Raw genomic sequence first — 22,487 nt, 5'->3', positions numbered from 1 at the left:
CACTGACAGCAGCCACAAAATTACTTTACAAGAGAAGTGTAACTACAAAATACATACTTTATCCGTGTTTCTGCTTGTGCTTTCATCACACATCAGACAAAGGGTTGGTTTTGGCACAGTTCGATCGCTTCCTTGTCCAATTCCGGGGTAATGGCACCTATCAATTACGCAGTAATGAAAACATAGTTTTTCTACTAACTGTACTGTACTTGCTGCTTACCTTTCACTATTTGAGTAGCCTTTGTTCTGCCATTTGTGTACTGGCGAGCGATCTCTGAATCCGGGAACATATCCTTCACGGATTTGTTGAAAACATTCGCAAATGAGAAGGGGATGTTGCTTGTAGCTATCAGCATAGCCATCTTTGTCTTGGCATAGGTTACACCCTCGGGTCTCCATTTAGCAAGGTGGCCCATAATACTGGGCTGTGACCATTGCTGCGTTGCCGCAGCCTTGTGCTGCTTTGACCGTTCATGAGTGACTATATCCGTTTGGCCACCGTGTTCAATGGAGAAGTCTGATCTACAAAATTTGCAGGCAGCATAGCCCTTCCCCTTCGAGCTGTCCTGGATGAACTGAAATTCTTTTTTCCAATGATTTTGGAACTTGCAAGCGTACTTCTTCTTCTTACTCGTCGTTGCCATGTCTCTTCTTCTGCTTCGTCTTCTGTTCTGATTGCCGCGCTTGACTTCGAGGTGTAACCGTTACTATTGTCCGGCCGGAAACGGCGCTCAGTGAAGGATGGTGTAGCAATATTGTTGTCCGGGTGAAAATCGGGAGAAATTTGTGAGAATGGTGGCCCCGGGAGATTTTCGGGAGGGGCACTGAAATTCGAGACTCTCCCGGGAAAATCGGGATGGTTGGCAAGTATGTGCTACATTAAAAAACAAAAGAGGAAAATAATTGTACCTTGTGAATATTTGTGACATTTGTTGAACATACTGGTAAAGGTAAGCAAGTATAGCCTCACCTTCCACATGTTCCAGCTAGCGTTAGCACAAACTAGCAGTGTGAGGTGCTCCTCCATCAGCCTGTTTTGTTCCGCTACAGCATTCTCTTTTGCAGTAATAAAAGTTCCCTCTGGCATATTTTTCCAAAAAAGTCCCATCTTATCATAGTTAAAAAGATAGGTAGAAATCCTCCCTCGCGGATAAAAGCCAAGTCGAAGCGTCAGTGTTGTCCGAGCAGTCTTGCCTTATCAACGAGCATGCTGCACCTGACATGAATGACGGCTGCTCTTTTGAAACATTCCCAAACACCCCCTAAATTGTTCTGTGCTGGTTCCAGCATGGTCACTTTTGGACATCAAGTCGCCATATAAATGCAAGCCTTCTCTCAAATGATAGCCTCGGAAATGCAACAACCGAAAACACAGAGGTTGTTTTATTGTTTGTGCTCTGGCGCCATCTTTTGGATGAGTTTGCTCACTGCAGGTGCTGCATTCTACTTCCATTTACCGTATTTACTTGTCATTGTGTCTTCTAGCCGTCCATAGCATTTTTACTTTTATGGATTCTTCATTCATCTCTCCAAGCAATGTTTGTAAGTTTTACAGTATTGTAAGTATTACAGTATAACTAAAACGGTTTATATTTACTAAACTGTCCCATGTGTGATGTCTGTATGACTGTTTTCACACATATTTATACAGGCTATCGTAATGTAATCAAACTGGTGTCCATAACTTCCTTTGAAATCATAAGTCAAGCAGACATTTAAGTATTTATTTTGGCAAAAAATAGTTTCAAAAGTATGATAATATTATTAAAGTTTAAAAGGTATGCAATTTCATGTAGTGCATATGTTTTTTTCTTTCAAAATAATTAATGATTAATATTTTTACCAGGCCTTTGCGGGCCATATAAAATAATGTGGAAGGCCAGATCTGGCCCCTGGGCCTTGAGTTTGATACTTGCGCCATAGACCAATAAATCCCAGCTGGATATTCTTCACTGATGAAATGGAAGAGGAAATTATGAAAATTGTGAATAAATGTAAATACAAAACTTTAATTGACTAACAGAATTGGGATTCAAACACAAATGTAAGTTGATGGCATTAGGGTAGGGCGATATATATACCAAAACTCGTATCCCGATATGATATTTGTGGCTGAATACCGATATACGATACATATCACGGTATTTTTTTAATCTGAAAGTGAATTTAGACCCAAATATGTGTGTCAAGTTGATTTATTGGAACAAATTCTTAACAAAAGTAAATTTAGGGAAATCTTTAAGATTCATTCGTAGATGGGTGCACATAAAAAATATTAAAATGCCTTGAAAATAATAAGAATAGTAAAGTATAATCTTAAATTTTCATTAAAACAAACTTTTAGCTATGCTCAAATCCTCAGCTAATAAGAAAAACTCAAAAGAACAAAATATAAAATTAAGTCCCTTAATTAAATTCCCTTAAAAATTAAAGCCAGAAACACCAAGATGTCAATTGCAGGATGCTGTGTTGTAGGTGACATTATTGCCACTGCAGCTAAACACGCTTTCAGATTGTGTGTACATTTGTTGTGGCACTGCTTCTTGAGCAAAGTAGTTGTGACTGGGAAGCTCATACGAGTTAATTATTTCTGGGAGCTTTTTAAATTGTTTTTCTTTTTTCATATCGTTGAAACTAGAAACACATCTATTTACAAAGTTTATATTTTGACATACATTTCTTCAAGTGCATCCATCTCGCTTGTGCTGTTGATTTGATAGAATGGGGCGGTATAGCTCGGTTGGTAGAGTGGACGTGCCAGCAACTTGAGGGTTTCAGGTTTGATCCCCGCTTCCGCCATCCTAGTCACTCCCGTTGTGTCCTTGGGCAAGACACTTTACCCACCTGCTCCCAGTGCCACCCACACTGGTTTAAATGTAACTTAGATATTGGGTTTCACTATGTAAAAACGCTTTGAGTCACTAGAGAAAAGCGCTATATAAATAAAATTCACTTCACTTCCCATAAATTGCGACTCGCCACGCTGCTCTCCTGAATGCGTGTTGCCCCGAGTGATGCCGAGGCTTAAATCAAACGGACGTGATTGCTGGCAACGATACTGCTTAAGGTATTTTTTTCTTGAGAGTAAAATTAGGGGAAAAACGGGATCGACAAGACGCCGGGAACACAGGACAAAACACATGATTTCTCGGCAAAATGGGAAGGTTGACAGATATGCGTCACACACTCCTCGTACTTGACTTTGTGTCAAGTGAGCACGGCTCCTACCCTGCCTCACTCTGTGGGTGGAGGACGGGGAACAACACCCAGCGCAGAAAGACTTCCGTGTCAACACATTAAGGATTAGATACAGTATACAGAGGTTAATTTGTCTTTATTACGAAAGCTTTTTTTTTTTTTGAGACTGAATTTATGTAGGTAAATTTTTTGCATTTGAATTTTTTGAACTGAAATTATGTCAGCATAATTATGAAATTATGCTGACAATTTCATCGGAAAAAAATTGTTAGCAAAAGCGTGTTTTAAATTCAGTGTAGGGTTGTACGGTATACCGGTACCAATGAATCGAAAGCGGGTCCTATACTGTCTCTGAAAAATACTGGTACATTTTTTTTCTTCTTTTTCCGGACATGAGGGCACGCCGTTGTCGTCACGTTGGACATTGTTGGTAAAACAAGCAGAGGCGCATGTTAGGCAATGCACACGCACGGCATACTTACAAGCAGAAACAGTATGAAGACGGAGAATGGACGCGGACGCATTTTGGCATAAAACTAACGATAAAGGTGAAGCTATAAACTAGAGCTGCACAATTAATCGACATCGAATGGACATCAAGGTTTAATTAGAGTGATAAATAACCGCAAGAGGCTGAGGGTTTTGTTTAGTTTTTTTCCCCGCCGTCACCGGCATTTGAGTGAAAAACATTTTGCCAGTCAGAGGTGTTGAGCCTTGCATTCGATTGTCTCTTGCTTCAAATAGAGAAATAGAGGTCTTACTCTTTGCATCCCAGCACCTGAGTGTGTTTATTTAACAGTATAGATAACTGAATGCAGTGAGCCCTCTCTTCAGTCATTCACAATCTTTGTCTTGGTGGGCAGAGTGCGGGGCGCCAGTTTTACAAACAGAGGAAGCACGTACAAAGAGCCTCGCCACTTGCGACATGCCAGTGAATAGTGCCGCAAAGTAACACAAGTTAGGAGGAAAAGAATATGCTTACAAAACCAAATATCCTGTTGTGGTTATATTTCAGCTTCAAATTGGATGGGTAATATTTCCCTGTTAACACGGACGATTGAGAGAGAGAGAGAGAGAGAGAACGCCTTGATCGCGTGATGCCAATCAACAAAAAGACAACCTGACCTTTTTTTTCCAATTGGGGAAAAAATGCACTTTAATATTGGGCAGCACGGTGTTATAGGGGTGAGTGTGTGTGCCTCACAATAGAAGCTCCTGGGATCGATCCCCGGGCTTGGGGTCTTTCTGTGACTGTGTGGGTTCCCTCCGGGTTCTCCGGCTTCCTGCCACCTCTAAAGACATGCACCTCGGGATAAGTTGATTGGCAACACTAAATAAATGTGTGAGTGTGAATGTTGTCTGTGTTGGCCCTGCGATGAGGTGGCAACCTGACAAGGGTGTACACCGCCTTCCCCCCGAATGCAGCTGGGAGCCACCCTCGCGACCCCGATAGGGACAAGCGGTAGAAAATGGGTGGTGGATGTTCAATATTTATCCAAGTTAAATTTTTGTTTACAGAAATAATAGCACATTTTCAATTTTTGTTTGTGTATCTGTTTAGGATAACTTAGTTATTTACTTTCCAATTACAGTACAAAGGAATAAAAGTTTATATCATTTTAAATATTTACTTGCACTTTTATTGTATATTATAATATCATTACATGGCATTACATCTACATTTTTATCTGCTATTTCTTCAGTTTAAGAGCATGATGTAGACAAAAGCTCAGAGTCTGCATAAAGCCAAATATTTTTTAAAGTAAATTACTTCAAATTGTTCTAATGTGTGGCACCTTAAGACAAGAACTAGCTAGCGGCTAACATCCATCCGCAGTCCAGTGTTTTAGCTACTTTTAAATAAGTAATCCTCACCTCTATTGCAACAAATAAACTGTTTCTTACAAGTATCAAGAAAAGGAATAGCTAAATATGCTTCACTACACACTGTAGGAGGAGGATACAATTGCTTACCACACTAACAGCAAGCTCGCACTCCTGAATGTAAACAAATGCCATGGGTGGATTTACGCAGTCATCAACCGTAATAATACCAAGTACAAGAGCTGTATTTAGTATGTAATCCTACAATGATCACATCGATATTTCTTATTATCACATAATCTTTTGTCATTTTTTTATTTTATTTATAAGCATAGGAAATACGTCTCTGGACAGAGGGAAAATTTCATTATGACCAATGTATGACCCTCTAGCTACTTGGTATTGGTTTGATACCAAAATTTGTAGTGTCACCCAAAACCTATGTAAAGTACTCAAGTAACAGAAGAATACGCGTTTATTACATTTTTTAACAGAAGTGTATATAGAACATGTTAAGGCAGAAAGTAAGCAGATAATAACAGTAAATGAACAAGTAAATAAACAATAACAATAAACAATAATAAATAATAAACAAGTAAATGAACAACTTATGTATTATTTATTTATTATCATTTAAGTAGATTTATAATCCATTTTCTACTGCTTGTTTCTAATAATTTTGCCACGTTTGTATATTCTCAATATTCAGTGTTTTATTTTTCAGAGTTAATATTGTAAATCCAAGGCAGCACGGTGGTAGAGGGTTTTGTGCATCTGCATCACAATACGAAGGTCCTGGGTTCGATCCTGCGCTCGGGATCTTTCTGTGTGGAGTTTGCATGTTCTCCCCGTGACTGCGTGGGTTCCCTCCGGGTACTCCGGCTTCCTCCCACCTCCAAAGACATGCACCTGGGCATAGGTTGATTGGCAACACTAAATTGACCCTAGTGTGTGAATGTGAGTGTGAATGTTGTCTGTCTATCTGTGTTGGCCCTGCGATGAGGTGGCGACTTGTCCAGGGTGTACCCCGCCTTCCGCCCGAATGCAGCTGAGATAGGCTCCAGCGACCCCGAACGGGACAAGCGGTAGAAAATGGATGGATGGAATATTGTAAATCCCACATTCTGTATTTTTATTTTGTCTTATTCACTAAAAAACTACAATTTATTTCCGTTTTTGAGATGGGCTGTCATAACGTGTTGAGACATTATTTTGTGAGTGTTTGTACCATCGTGTGAACAAATTTTTTTTGCAGAATCTTAGGAACTTCACTGTTTAAAGTGTTCATAAAAAGGGATCCAAGCACATACAGCAGATTACATGGCCTGTAGCATTACCTGCCTCCTTGTAAGACCTGTGTCACGTGACTTCCAACTTGACACCTCATTGGCTGCTTTTGAGATAGGATCGTTTGCTTCAGACTTAATTTACTGGGTGGGTCTTGGAGCAGCAAATTTTTCTGCACTGAATTTTTTTTTATAACTGAATTTTTAACACACGCATTTTGCCAAGGAATTTTTTTTTTCAATTAAATTGTTCGCATAGTACTCTAAATTCAAGTTACGTAAATTCAGTAATAAAAAAAAAAAAGAAGAAAAAAATCTTTCGTAATAAAGACACCAATTACCTCCTATATATACAGTATATATATATCAGTATGCCGAATTGTCTCTAATATATACCTCTTTAAAATGTACCGGTATACCGCCCAGCCTTAGATGGCGTAGACATTGACAGGGTAAAAGGATTTAACATTTGTATGTGTAACAATAGATGACAAAATGCACTGAAAATTTTATATAAAAAATATAAAACATAAGGTAGCAAGAAACACTGCAATGTTCTGGACCAAAAATCACTCCATATTCTCTACTGCTCGCTAGTGTTACTGTATCTGAGTTGTATAGAAATATCGGGTAAATATGGGGAAACAACTACAATAGTATGCTCAATCCACTAACTGTGTTACAAAAAAGGTCAGTTAGAATATGCAAAATGTTAGTTATAGTCAACATATAAACACTTTATTGAATCAAAAATACCATCCATCCATCCATGTTCTACCGATTGTCCCTTTTGGGGTCGCGGGGGGTGCTGGAACCTATCTCAGCTGCATTCGATATTAAAATAAAATTATTTGGTACATTAGCAAACAGCAAAACATATGCACAATAATCTGCTTCTCAATAATGTACAACAATTCTACTCAACAAAGACGAGAAATACTACCTTAGGGAAAATTCAACTTAAAACGTGTATGCACATGAATTAAATGATGGAATGGATCAAGCAAAGAAGTCAAACTGATTCTGCTGACTGTGTGGCCTATAAGCTAACCACAAGGCCTGATAAACATCCATCCATCCATTTTCTACTGCTTGTCCCTTACGGGGTCGCGGGGAGCTGCTGGAGCTCTAACTTAATTGATAACTGAGACAAAAGAATTCAATCATTAATCACTCATTTAGCAAATTTTGTGAATCACAATTTAAGAACAATATAGTCATGTGAACTTTATTGTTTGTTTGTGTTACAGATTGAGTACAGCAATGTTTTTCAAGTGTGCCGCGGGAGATTATATCATTTCACCTAATTGGGTTAAAATTATTTTTTGCTTGCAAACCAGTAATTATAATCTGCAAATAATGTGCTGTTGTTAAGTGTCTGTGCTGTCTAGAGCTCGGCAGCGTAACCATGTTATACTCTTCCATATCAGTAGGTGGCAGCAGGTAGGTAATTGCTTTGTAGATGTCAGGAACATAGTTTGTCGTGATCACTATATGCAGACGACAGCGGGAGGCAGATCGCAGGTAAAAAGGTATCTAACGCTTTAACCAAAATTAAACAAAGAATGCCCCTAAAAAGGGCATTGAAGCTTAGGGAAGGCTATGCAGAACGAAACTAAAACTGAACTGGCTACAAAGTTAACAAAAACAGAATGCTGGACGACAGCAAAGACTTACATTACAGCGTGTGGAGCAGACTCTGTCCACAAAGTACATCCGTATATGACATGACAATCAACAATGTCCCCACAAAGAAGGATAGCAACAACTTAAATAGTCTAGATTGCTAAAACAAAGCTGGTGCGGGGAATAGCGCTCAAGGAAGACATGAAAGTTCTACAGGAAAATATCAACAAAACAGGAAAAGACACTAAAATGGGAGCGCAAGACAAGAACTAAAACACTTCACAGGAAAACACCAAAAAACTCAAAACAAGTCACGACGTGATGTGACAGGTCGTGACAGTACACCTACTTTCAGACGAGAGCTATAGTGATGCATGGTTGGTTATGGTTTAAAGTCATATTCAACAATTGCGAGAAAGGCTTTCTACTGTAAATATCGGCTGCTGAGTTTAAATTTTAATGATTTCTGCTAGTGGTGTGCCTCTGCATGTTTTCAATGAAAAAAATGTGCCTTGGCTGAAAAAAGGTTGAAAAACACTGGAGTACAGGAAGTGAAAAAATGTGTGAGTAATTGCTATGAAACGGAAAAGTAGTATGATTAAATAAGCTCTGCTTCTTTTTACTCCTTATCGAACATGTTGAAATGTGAAAATGTTAATATGTGACATAGCACTTTGTAACTGTATGCATGTTCGAAATAAACTACTGTATTACCATAACCAAACAAATATTAGCTTGTGTGTAAAATACTAAAATCCAGTCTAATGTGAATTTGCATAGATGAATGCAAAATACTGCATTATGCATAATACTTATGTATGACTAAATATATTGCAAAGCGTCTTGTGAATGTAGCACAAAAACAGAAGTGCAAAGTTTCAGACCGGCTCCTCCTTGATACATTTCCCCTGAGTGCTAACTGCAACCACTTGCTGTGTATTCAATGAAATGACCTGAATGTGCGATTACATCCCAATGTTACAAATGGAACAGGCTTTTTCCCTCCTGAGACCATCCTCAACAGGAGAAATACATTTCAAGAAGCCTAATAGATCATGCAGACATGCATTAATCATTAAGCTGACTTTCATTTTTAGATTAAAGAGCAACTCTGGGTGAAATACATATTTATTTTAATCATAATATTTGAGTGTTTCTTACACGCTGTAAAGATTGTCCTTGATCCATGGTGTCTCAGTAAGAAGACTTCAAGGCTAAGAACATGAGTAAACTAGACTTTGAGCGTCATGAATCATAACTGGCATACAGTGACTATTACATGCTTGGCAAGTGGCACTTTTATTTTGTAATATATATTTTGTATGTATCAACTCCAGATCCTTGTAGGTCTGTCGTTGGATGGGAAAATGATGTTTAATTTTTAGTCCCCTGACTGCTGCCTTGTCATTGTTTAGGTTTTTGCTTTCAACACAGGTCAGTGTTATTTGTATTCGCTACAAATGTTGTAAATTAGTACTTGAGATTTCTCGTTCTTTAGTTTTGATGAGATGATCCCATTTTTCCCTTTGTTTTTGTAATTTGAAAAAGAAGTAGTCCTCGGTTTACGATGTTACACGTTATGTTTCGTGGTTACATACACGATCCCATAAATTTATTAAAACAGTAAAAACATGAGATTTAGTCAATGTGCACCGCTGAAAGAATAAGTGCCATGCGCAGCACACCATTGCAGTGTGTGCCCGCATGGCACACTGAGGAAGAATAACATCTGTTATTACTAAACTTTTTGGACTTTATTATGTATATAAATATGATTTAATTTACATTAAGCGGCAGGGCTCCAAAGAAAGGGAAAGTCATCACCGTAGAAGTAAAAATTAACTCCATAAAAAGCACAGCAAGAATAGACACGTCACCCAAGAACATACACTTTTGGTCCTAACCAATCCACTCTTGTGACCATCATTAAGGATAATGATTATTGAATGCTAATGAATGCTAGAGGGGTCATGGATTTTGTGAATGTCACCCACTTTAAATATTTGCTGGGTTGAAATTCTTAGATGTGTTTGAAACAATGTTGAAAGACCTTCAGAAGGCTGATGCTATGTCCATTGCGTTGGATGAGTCGAGTCCACAGACAGAAATTATGCTGTGTAATTGTGAATATACTGTCTGTCCGTTTTTTGACCGAAAAATAATTACTATGGAATGGAACGTTATTGTCATTACACCAAAAAGTACAACAAATGAGGAGGAGAAAAGGCAACTCCCAAACTAAACTCCTGTCGTACCACGTGAGGTGAAGCGACAAACACGTGGGATGTGGGGGGTTGGGTACGTGTGTGTTTTCCGTGGATGTGTAAGCATGAAGAGTGGCTTTGTCCTTTAAATCTCTGTGTTATAGCGATACCACAGCAAGTCAGTCCAACAAAAGTCAACACCAAGCATGAAAGACAGAGAAGGAATACTGGACTGTCCTCTAGGGAAATCTCCAAACAACTACTATGCCACGTGCCACGTCGTTCTAACCACAGAAAACAATCCAGATTAGAAAGTTTCTGTTTGAGCGAGCGAAAACTAATTTAAACATTTCACTCTTAATTGTCTATTTCTGGTCCTCAAATTCTTCATATATACCAGATCAAACAGCTTCTCCAAAAATGTTTATCCAGTGTGCGATTTAGTCCAGAAATCACTGAATTCTGAGTGCCCACAACTCTGCCCAACCTTTAATCATTTGCGGCAGTTTTGGGTTACTTTGAACGGTTGCCAGCATCTTCCAATTTGTCGATGTGCCAGGGCTCTGCTTACTCCAACCAGCAGATGTCCTGATTCCGAATAGATAAATGTCTTCAACATCCTTAACTGAAAGAATCACAAGGCGCTCTCAAGAGTCCACCGTGTGTCTTGCAACAACGTTCTGTCAAGACAGGCAGGTTCCCCCCAACCCAAGCTTCGCGTCGAGAAGACCTTGTCAATTTCGTTGAGTGAAAAGTTGATCAATTACATTGTTTAGAAATTAAAGAGCCGTGCAAAAAGAGGCTCTAAAAAAGTTAAGACAAGACAAAAGAAGCAAAAGTAGAAGAGATAAAGGAGAGGGAAGAGAAGCGTCTGTTTTCGGGAGAACCAGAGAGAAAATGCTTACTGCGTTTAGAAGGCACTGGCAAATGTTTGAACACATTAGTCAAATGTAAGCAGATTTAAAGTGGAGGTAAAAAAACAAAAAAAAATTAACTTTTTTTCCATCCATCAGAATCCTTTTTTTAATTTTATTTATTTTTTTACAATACACAGTATTATTTTATTTGTCATTACTGCCTGGTTGACAGTTTAAAAAGTCTGTTTTTGTCCCTTAACCTTTCTCTTCACAGGTTACATTCATGGTGCGCCTGCCTCCACTGGGTCTCGCCATTTTCCACCTCTACAATTCTCCAGACTCACCAATGACACTGTTCTCTGACACCTTGCTTCGGCTGCCGGGTAACTCACTGCCACCCCACGCCTCAGATCCACTTCCTGTTCGGTCTCAGCAGACTGACACTAAGACCTTCTATGTCAGCAGCCAGTTTCTGACCCTGGGCTTCTCCGGCACCACGGGTCTGCTGGAGGTTTGAGTCTGATTTTCTCATCTGTACTTCAAATAAACCCAATAAAATAGACTTTATTAAATTCTGTCTTCATCTACAGAGTATCAAACGGAAAGATGATCCTGAGAAAGTGAAGGTGGAGATGCATTTCTTGGTGTACGGAACTCGCATCTCCAAGGACAAAAGTGGTGCTTATCTGTTCCTCCCTGATAAAAAAGCAACGGTACTGACGCACAGGGTTTATTTCTGGGTGCCACACTTTGCCCTTCTATATCACATTATTGCACTTTCTCTCTCTTCAGCCATACGAGCACAAGGAACCGCCCGTAGTGCGTGTAGTTGAGGGGCCTCTTTTTTCTGAAGTGGTGGCATACTACCAACATTTTCAGCAGACTGTTCGCATCCACAATGTGCCAGGTAACTAAAGTGTGATGTGGAATCTGTTCAAATAGCAACTGTGTTTATTGCATAGCACCAGAAGGGACGATGAATCCAATCAATGTGTAATTTATATTCCATTAAAAATACATATTCACACGCATGGTTTTTAGTTTTTAATTTCACTTCCTCCTTGTGTTTCTAGGTGTGGATGGCCTGTCTGTGGACATCACCACCTCGGTGGACATCAGAGATCAGGCAAATAAGGAGTTGGCCATGCGACTGGTCACCAACATACAGAATGGAGACGTCTTCTACACAGACCTCAATGGCTTCCAGGTCAGTTCCCGTCTAGAGACTAAAGGTTGACTGATGCTGTTATTAATAGGGGTGTCCTAATCCAATATTGATATTGGTCCGAGCCACTAACAAATGTGTTTGAATCATTCAAATTACTGCTTCATGAGAGTCATGCGCTTAACTTATTTAAGTATTTTGATCACTCGTTATTCCCAAAAACTAATTACGACTTCACTTCAATTTAAATAAAGACAGCTTACGTTCATTCCAGTTAATACATGTGCTTTTCATACTTACCATCATTTTCTGAGTAATGCCTCTTGATTAGGCCTTTTCTAAAATTCCACACTACAAAATATTTAAAGTGTGTTCTATGATTCACGCTGATATCAGTATTTGCCAATACTCAAGGCTCCAATATGAGCATTGTATCGAAAATGAAAAAGTTGTTTTGGGAAACCCTTAGTTATTACAATAAAACAATCTCAATGTGCTTATTGAGAAGCTAACAGCCGCATCCTCTTGTAGATGCAGCTTCGTCAGCGACACCTGAAGCTCCCGTTACAGGCCAACTTCTACCCAATGCCAAGTCAGGCGTACATCCAGGACAGCAATCACAGACTGACGCTGCACACTGCTCAGTCTCTGGGTGTCAGCAGCCTGAGAAATGGTCTGCCTCTTATTTCGCTTTCGCTTTTTCCACTTTCTCAATGTCATGTGACTCTTAGAGGTTAGAATGTTTAGGCTGGACTTTTTTATCGATCACCCCCAGGTGAACTCGAAGTTATTTTGGACCGCCGACTGATGCAGGATGATAATCGTGGGCTGGGTCAAGGCGTTAAGGACAACAAGAGGACCGTCAACCGCTTCCGACTGCTTCTAGAAAGGAGATCCACAGGCAACAAGGTCAGTTCAGACTGCCAACACAAGCTGTGAAATTCCCTCCTCAATAACTACTTGAACAAAGGTACTGGTACACCTGACCAAGAAGAAAGAAGGTAAGAAAATATGAGGTTCCACTCTTAGAAAATCATTGTCACAATTTGCGTAATCTGTTGTAGTTCATCCCAAAAGTGTGTTTGATGGTCAGGGCTCCTAACCAAACTTCCAACTGTGCTTGTATGGACCTATAGCAGTAAAGGGCTTTTCTCAAACGATTCACACAAATTAGAAGCAGAGAACAATCTAGAAATATCTTAGATTGCTGAACATTTAGGGAGTCTGAAGGGCCAGCAGAGCAATTGATGAATTAATTGTATCCCATTAGAGGACACTGTTGAGTTCTTTGGTACTTTAAACCGCCTAAACTTTAAAAGGCTGAGAAGATGGTAGAGAATGTTTCTGGATAAATTTAAGTTGATAACCTTAAAAAGTTACTGTATATTATCATTAGTACTTCCATCCATCAGGATACTTTCTTTTACTGAATTGACGACTCTTTCTGCTCAAGTACCTTCTTCTGCATCATCATTAACTTATTGGTATGAGTTTTGTCATGTGATTTTTAGATTTCACAGCATATTTTCGAATAAGTCAGTTTTGATCTAACAGATACACAGTATTCATAGATGTCATGATATTTTTTGAGCAGGACTTTTTTCTATGTCATTTGTTAGTTTGTAAGCATGTGTGATTTCAATTAGGGTCTAATTTGGAGTAAATTATGACCCCATCCATCCATCCATTTTCTACCGCTTATTCCCTTCGGGGTCGCGGGGGGCGCTGGAGCCTATCTCAGCTACAATCGGGCGGAAGGCAGGCCCTTTTCTCTTAAATTTAAGTTTGATATGAACAGCAGGTGGCAGTAGTGTGCAGCGATGGGCCAACTTGCATGTTATTATTTTAAAGCAAATCACCAGATTTTATTGATAAGTATCAAAGTAAAAGGAAAGTAAATCATCACATAATAATTGGAGAATACCCAGTGTGATACAATATGGTCTTCTGCGAGCATGCCTTTCTAGTTTATTCATTAGGTGTGCGCTAAGTTTTCTGTGCATATTATGTACGTATGTGTGAAAGCTCTGCTTCTTCATTTTTCTTCATTATGCTCTTCATAAACACCTAATTAGCATATTTGTAATCCGTCCTCATTTCAAGTGTTTGTTTTTCATCTCTCCCTTCTGTTGCCTTCAGCCTGATGGCTTCTTTGCCAAAGTCTCCTCCTTGTTTCACTCTCTCCTCTCCAAAATGTTGAGTGACAGGGTTCAAGAGGTAACATCGTCATGGCAACAGCAATGATGCTTGCACAAGTAGTCTGTGCCGTAGCTCAGATTTCTTCCCCCTCCCCATCACATAGGTCCTCTTAGCCAACAGTAACAAATGGTATAATTGATCAAACAAATGAGAATGGAGGACATTGATTGCTCTCCAGAACTGCTCATGATTCTTTAGGATAAAGTGTCTCACAGAGTCAAACATAGAGCAAGTTAATATTGTGTTTGTCTTTAAAACATAAACCAAACCCAGTGTGTATTGATAGTTCTGTGTTGTAAGTGCAGTAGTCTGTGAAATATACAAAAAAACAACTGTCAATCACATTATTCATCTCTTCTCTTGTCTAGATGACAGATAGCGCCACCACAAGCTTCCCCTCTGTGCTCAGTCACATGACCAACGGCATCCTGAATCACAACGTTTTGGCACTGCCTGTCCTGCCCAAACGGCGCGGCATCCCCCCCCTCCAAACCTTTGCACCTCTCAAGTCCAGCCTTCCCTGCGACTTCCACCTGCTCAACCTGCGCAGCATCCAAAGCCAAGTAAGAGGGCAAAAAAAAGGAATAATGCACACACGTGGTCTTTGGGTGACAAACACATTTCAGTAATTCAGTCCTATGACACGTTGTTAGTTTAATTTAAGTGTAAATCGGAAGTCATAGCTAAATTAACACTGAAGTCACACACTCTGTACAAAAACACATGAAGAACAGAACATACAGTAATAAAAACACTGAATGCAATAATTTCATAAAACTAAGGCTATAACAGTATTGTAGATACCACGGTATTGCAGTTTCAAAATCCTTACAATAATGCCATGACGTGTGATGGTGTCAAACAAATACTTGGTGAGTATTTTTTTCTGGCATTTTTGCATTGGCCAGTGTGAAAATACACTACATCTCCCAGAATTCTCTGCACAGCGCGGGACTGGTAAAGTGGGGGCTTGGAACGCAGTAAGGGGAGAAAAGGAGGTAACATGAGGGTGAATTGTGTTTGCAGTCGATCACAGGAATTGTTTTTTGTGCATGTTTCCTGAACATTTCATCAAAATCTATTCATAACTTATTGAGAAGTGTTGCTAACAAACAGACAAGCAAACCCTGGCCAACACATAACCTCATTGGCGGAGGTAATTAAAGTACCAGTAGAGTAGAAAAACGAGTTGACTTTATATGTTTAATTGCGTTTCATTGTAGCCGTTAAACCATATCCAATTGTATTTACAAACTGCAAAGTGGGTATGTGGAAAATACCGCTAAACATCACAAAATGCCACAATTTCAGACGGCCAAATATCTTCAGCAATTTCTGTAGATTGACGTCACGATGTGAACGCTTCTGCACTTTGACCATATCAGCAGATCAGTCATACTGGAAATACGCAAAATAGAAAGAGATGTGCTGTCTGTCATTCACAATCCTTATGTAAGATATGAACAGTTGTGTTTTTATTTTTTTATGCATTTTAAGTCTGCTAACAATGGAGTCAATGGGGGCTCTCCATTCCGCCTGCAAAACTCTCTAAATAATCATCCAAAATCTGAAAACAATACTCTATATACATATGGTGACCTGAATGTTAACCAAATATTAGCGATGTTGTTATTATAAGCGCTGACGCAGACAAACTATGCATAGTCTATGCTGCACTGGACTCAAAGAAAGACTAATGTCATTATAAAATGAAACTGAAGATGGCAGTAATGAAACCTATGCCGTAAAACTGTAAAGAAGAAGATGCTGTTGCAGCACAGCTGCATTGAGCCACCTGCTGCTGCTGCATCGCGTCTCGGCTTGTCAAAGTTTTTCTAGAGTATAAATCATGCCTCTCATCTGCATAATAGGAAGATTTAGCCATAAATCTATAAATTTTTCATCTGTGACATTCAATCTATACCCGAAGATGGAGACAAACACACACAACCAAAGACTGCAGCAACTTTTTTAACCTTTCGTCATGTGGATTCAAATTAGTTATTCATCTTAATGGGAAGATATGGACATCCTATCAGTCGTCATCGCAGTGAGAGCAGACATTGTACAGCAAGCTATCGTTTTATTATGTTTGTAGTTTGTATTTCTGGTTTAGCACTTAGCAATAGACCTACAGCTATCGAATATTTTAGTAATCGAGTATTCTATCGAATATCCCGATCGATTAATCGAGTAATCGAATAAATAATATTTTTGGTTAATTAAGGTTTAATTATACATGTTAATATGTGCCCTCAATTTTTGTGTTTGGCCTAATTGTCTTTTATTTTCTAAACACCTGTTTTCAAATTGAAGGCTGACACGCACAGCTAAAATGCGTCCGTGTTTGATTGTGCCAATTTGTGTGTGCTAATAAAAACAGGTGCGGTCACAGCCCTATGTGCTGTGTGGTGTGACCGGATAAACAAAGTTCTTGTCTCTCGTGCGTCTTTAATGGTTATTATACGGTGCCGTTTGAACATTGGTTTCTCCACGCAAACCCACTGAGCTGTTTTCAACCTGTCAACAATACATAAACAATATAAAAAGACAAACCACTTAATTATGACAACAGTTTTTAATGCAATACAGTTCACTGTATTCATTGCATGCAAAATAGTAATCAATGTTAATTTTGCCATCATAACATGTTTGAGATGAAAACAATTATATATAAAATTAGTTATAAATGTACATTTGCTGAGAAAGTTAAAATAAAAATATATTCTTAGTATTAAAAATAAAACAATAAGAACAGTTTTCATTATATCAAAGATAAAAAGTGGATTAGGTAGTGCCTTTAATACTGCATTTCAAATGTGCAACTTCATATTCAGAACCAATATGGCTGACAGGAACTTTGGCACACAAGTGCTACCACTGTGAACCAGGACTATAGTGGGTGCAAGTGCAAGGTATCCAAGTAGCATGACTTGAATAACTTTGCACGACTACTTTCGCATGGTTACTAATGAAAGGCTAATTGAACACGACAGCTCGGATAGCATTGTTTGTTTTCAACACCTTTGGCGGCATTTGATGACTTTGCGGGAGTGAGAGGACAGATCCTGGTTATCATAATGAATAACATTTATTTTACTAACACAACTTTTGCGTTGACATTTGATAATAGATGACTTACCTCGCCTCCGGACGTCCCTCAATCGGATGCTTTCTCGACAGGTGCTGCAGCATCGAATTTGTGCTATTGTGGTATGCGAGCTCCACTTTGCAATGTTGAACGTTTTCCTTCCATTTTAGTGTGAAGTGTTCCCACACCTTAGACAACTTTTGTCGCTTCTTATTTGCCTCGTTTTGCTATGGCTCTTGTCCACTGCTTTCTGCGGCGTCTGCCATTGGGAGTTATGTCGGCGAAAAGGTTTTCTAAACTCAAGCGTATTTAAAAGAGCGATGTTGTGCAGTGCAGGGGGCGTATGATCTGTGACGTAAACACGCTGTGCAATATCTAAACAGTCCGTGCGAAACGTGAGTACTGTTTATTAAACGAGACAAAAAGCTGTAAAAAAAAAAAATTTACGATGCCTCGAGGCAGCAAAACTTCCTCGAATATATTTTGTAATCGAATTACTCGAGGAATCGTTTCAGCTCAACTTAGCAATACTGATACATTATGCTTAGTGTTTCACTAAGGCTGGATCTGTTGAGCACACAGCTTCTTAAACTTGTAGCTCACCCTCCTTATATTCGGGAGCAAAAATATAAGGTTCTGGATCATAATTTTTCCCAAAGTAATTGTTGTTGGCTCTCACAAAGTCTGCATGATTTGCATTGTTGTTGGTGATGAAGGGATCTGTGGTTCCTACGTGAATAATGTATTTTAAAGTCGATCCCCTCTGGCTTACACTGTATTCATTTTTAGTCCCCCGGCTGACGAGCGGCTAGCAGCTAATTATGTGTATCCATACACAGTGTGGAGCTGCTCTGCTCCCCTAAATTACAGTAATAATAATCACATCCACTGCGGCAAATAAACTACATTTCTTAGTGTCGTAAATATCATTGTCATGTATTATCACTGGAGGAACAGGCTAAACTTGTTACACACTGAGAGCAAGCCAGTAGCAGGTATGCTACCGTAATAGCTAAGCTAAATTCTAAGCTAGTTTTGAACAACACCAAGAATAAAGTGTCGATGGAATTGCGTTGCAGCAAAAAGTAAGCAATTTTTAACTAGAAATTAACAAGCAGATTAATAAGAGTCTCGGGAGAAGATAATATAACAACTGTTGGTGTGTCAACATTATCACAGTCTGTGCACAATTTGTAACAGGAGGGTGGATCGATCAACAAATTGGTGGCGTCATTACCAAAGGTAATATCAGTATATGACGCTAATATTTTTATTTTCTCCAAATCATTTATTTGTAAACATTAACAAAAACAACACATATAGGGAATTATTCCCCAGACACAGGAGGACGTTTGAGGGCAAAAACTAATAAGTAGCAGATAGTTACTTTTGTTTAGTTATTTTGTACAAAAGATTTTATTTTTGTTCAAACAATTGTTAAAAAAAAAAATAATGGGTGGCTGTAACATTCGAACAACAAAGCATATTTTTATTCGGTGTGTTTGTAAATTAAAAAGTTTGTTGAATAAATAAAGGCTCCAGAATGTTAATATGATACTTTTGAATATACACTGCAACCACATACTTTATTTATCCCACAAAGGGGAAATTATTTCCTATCCTATCCGAGAATATTGCTTTTACAGTAATCACTTTGAATCGGGACCAATTGGAAGTCAACCAGAATAAATTGTGTTCGACTCTAGAGTAATAATATATAATTCATAATCAAAATGAATTGGGACTATTATCAAAGGCAAAATATATAATGTAAGTTTATGTAAGTATAAATATTAGTATATAAAAACATGATGTACTCATCACTCTTGTGTTTATTGATGTGTGCCTTAAAAGTAAGTATTGACCGCACATGTCTTTGTAATTTATTCAGTTGATATTGAGTTGCACCTACTTTTGCTGTCATCATAAGCTGAAATGTGTGTACTGCTTTCATTGCTAGGTTGCAATAACCTCACTTCTGGTTCTATGGTTATCACAAAAACCAAGGCAAAACACGTAAAAGTATCATGTGAGGATCACCTCTTTATATGTTTTTGTGCAACTTTAGAGGCATTTCTTTACATGTCGGTTTAGTTTCCACATTATACAACTTTATGTTCTGTTAATGTTAAAGTTGTACTGCATGATGTACTTTGTATTTGTGTGTACTAAAACAGCAGGACCCCAACGCTCCGTCACCATATGCAGCTTTAATTCTTCACCGTTTGGGTTTTGACTGTGGATTGGATGCGCCAAACTTGGGTTTCAACTGCACCACCACCCAAGGACAGGTGAGGAGAGACCCAAGCCTTTCCTTATTCATGACCATGTTCTCATGCTGGCTCGCATTCTTGTTTTCTCTGCAGCTAAACATTTCCAGCCTCTTTAAGGACGTGGAACTGCAGCTGCTCCAGCCTACATCTTTGACTTTTATGTATTCAAGTCCTCCATTGGCCAACCATTCCACAGTCAGTCTGAATCCGATGGACATCTCTGCCTTCAAGCTCAAATTGCGCTAAGCTGCCCGAACCCAACGGGCTCGGACTCTTCAGGCCCAAAACTGGACCTCCACTGGCTGCAGACTGTGACAGAGGGTCGGGGCTTTGTCAAACCCATTATGCAGAACCACAGGCGAGTCGGAGAACGTTGGTCCATTGCAACGCGGGAGCTGATTGCTGTTTTGAACCACAAGAAACTGAACATCTGACTGAGTTCTGCTATGTAAGAATGTTTTCTATCCTGAAACTGAACTACTGAATGTAAATATCCTGATGATGTGCGACTGGAAGGATGGGAGCCAGGATTCTTCACGACACAGTGCAATTGACAAAGCTTGTTTTTCTTTCAGGTTTATTGTTTTTAAATTGTCTATGTGCACAATCATTTTAGTTTGGATATATTTTCAATTTAATGTCACTTTTCTTTTTTTTTCTTTTTTTTGTCTCAATGCAGCAAAGAGATTGTGTGATGTGGACATTTGGAAACACAGGTGGTCCCATTTCACTGTCGCCACAATGTGATCATGACTCATGAAAGCTCCATAGTCACTTTCACTGTTTAGCTTCTGTACGCTCATCATCATCAGTCGTCTCTGGAGAACATTTGTCTTCATTCTCATGTCACGTCACTGCATATTTTGTTGTGCTGAACACATTTCATGCACCTGGCTTGTGCAAAATTCACAAATACGGAATTTCAATTAAATTAATTTCAATTGAAATAGCTCCACCCTACAGAATGTTTAATTGGAATGACAGGAAGTATAATTAAATTAATTGCGTATCAGATTAATTCATTAAAGGCAAGTAAAATAAAACAGTTGTCACATTAGTTTTGACCTAAATACTTTACAACTAAATACTTTACAAACACTCAAAATAAATATGTTTTTTTTTTTTTTAAATAATTGCATTCTGGTAAATGAAGTATTTTTACACCATTTTCCATAATTTCAAGGTAACAATGTCTTTTAATTTTATACCCACATTATTAAGTGTTGGCATACCAGCAAGATAGCGCCAAGTGACAATATCCATGACTTTTTAGTTTCTTACCTACATTTGGTAACATGCTAACTTTTGGCATGCTAGCGAGTAGCAAAAATGGCAGCACTAAGGACAGAAAGTGTAAAATGTCCTTAATGAGTTGAGCCTTTTGACTTCATAACTCTGTGAATCGGTCAAGAAATGTGGGAGTAGTTCATTATGGAATACAACAAAATGATCTATTGGAATTTTAATTATGTCCTTTGATTGTAATTTGTCAATCTAAATTCAATTATTCTTTCTGTTTGCAACCCAAATTGAAATTGATGAAATTGGAATTTGGGAGATATTCTTAATTTAATGTGGACTTTTGCATAAGTCCAGTGTGCTCAGCTGACGCTATACGCCACAAAAATGTGCAGAAGTCATAAGCCACCAGTTTATGTTGTTTTAATGATCTTTTTCACAGCATTCATGTCAATAGAGTAAAATATAATTTTGCAGCAAATAACACATGTAAGGGTGACCTAAAGCTTTTGCACAATTCCGATACATACGCAACTCACAGAAAGTTGGGGGTTAATGGGTGAAATGTAACATTTACATGCAAATTTAACAATGAACTAGGTTCATCCTGAAATGTTTAGTGACTTAGCGCAGAGTGAGCAAGTGCTGTAAAGCGGGACTGAAAGTTAGTCTTCGGTTGTGGGAAGTTCCTATATTCAAATCACTGATCGAGTTCACAGCCGCAAGAGAGATTTCATTTGCAATGAGATTATTCAATTCCAGTGCTCCATCAGTGACATTCCAGCAAGTTTTGCAACCATGAGGAAACCTTTTTATGCACTTAATGTGTCTGCTGTTTTTCTAGAAGTTTAAATTTATGTTTTTGATTTGAATGTGATTTGTTGTTGCAAAGTACATTGTAGGCACACACGAACTCCAGCAGCCTAATAAGCATATAATGTGTGTGGAGTGACCACTTACAACAAAATTCAATCTCCACAGATATTTTTGCACAATGTATGACTGCCTTCAATGGGACTGTGAACACTTGTCACCTTTAAAAAAATATCATTACTTAACATGACTAAATTGCTGGTTTCCCTCTGGAGGTCTTGTCGCACATGAACATGTTCTGCCCTGGCTTCCATTAGCACTTCATTGATTGTCACTTCCGTCCATTTCCATCATCTTTTTTCATTGTGCGTCTCGTCTGTCCGTAAAACTGTCCTTCATAAAAACGAGGGTGAAAAGGAGCTGTGGTAAGGTAATAAAAAGGAGGCAATTAAGCTATCTTCTGTATTCCATTGTGTATAAAATGCAAAGGAAGATAATAAAGATGAATAACTGATTGGGCGGTTGACACACATGCTAGTTTGGTCCTCAAGCTTTATTCCAACAATGTTAATTTAATGATTGTTTTTGTACATCAGGGATGCATCCATCCATTTTCTACCGCTTGTCCCTTTCGGGGTCAAGGGGGTTGCTGGAGCCTATCTCAGCTGCATTCGGGCGGAAGGCGGGGTACACCCTGGACAAGTCGCCACCT

At 38.8% G+C, this 22,487-nt stretch overlaps 1 protein-coding gene across 4 annotated transcripts in view; it reads left to right on the top strand.

Annotated features, from left to right (window-relative positions):
• The window catches only part of man2a2 (mannosidase, alpha, class 2A, member 2), a 49,522-nt gene extending 27,291 nt beyond the window's left edge, over window positions 1-22,231 (top strand). Inside the window, exons 15-24 of one of the 4 annotated variants that reach the window (XM_062035667.1) lie at window positions 11,270-11,506; window positions 11,586-11,708; window positions 11,788-11,902; window positions 12,069-12,202; window positions 12,692-12,833; window positions 12,936-13,069; window positions 14,300-14,377; window positions 14,728-14,922; window positions 19,631-19,741; window positions 19,817-22,231. In XM_062035667.1, coding sequence (XP_061891651.1) covers window positions 11,270-11,506; window positions 11,586-11,708; window positions 11,788-11,902; window positions 12,069-12,202; window positions 12,692-12,833; window positions 12,936-13,069; window positions 14,300-14,377; window positions 14,728-14,922; window positions 19,631-19,741; window positions 19,817-19,969 — 1,422 coding nt within the window. In that variant the 3' untranslated portion in view covers window positions 19,970-22,231. Of the gene's footprint in view, window positions 1-11,269; window positions 11,507-11,585; window positions 11,709-11,787; window positions 11,903-12,068; window positions 12,203-12,691; window positions 12,834-12,935; window positions 13,070-14,299; window positions 14,378-14,727; window positions 14,923-19,627; window positions 19,742-19,816 lie in introns of all 4 variants that reach the window. The other 3 variants (XM_062035666.1, XM_062035669.1, XM_062035668.1) reach the window with 3 other exon arrangements.
• Window positions 22,232-22,487: the final 256 nt, after the last annotated feature.

This window comes from Entelurus aequoreus, linkage group LG24, assembly GCF_033978785.1.
Source record: "Entelurus aequoreus isolate RoL-2023_Sb linkage group LG24, RoL_Eaeq_v1.1, whole genome shotgun sequence".
Lineage (NCBI taxonomy): Eukaryota > Metazoa > Chordata > Actinopteri > Syngnathiformes > Syngnathidae > Entelurus > Entelurus aequoreus.
Note: the sequence above shows the minus strand (reverse complement) of the source record. Positions and strands in the feature narration are given on the sequence as shown.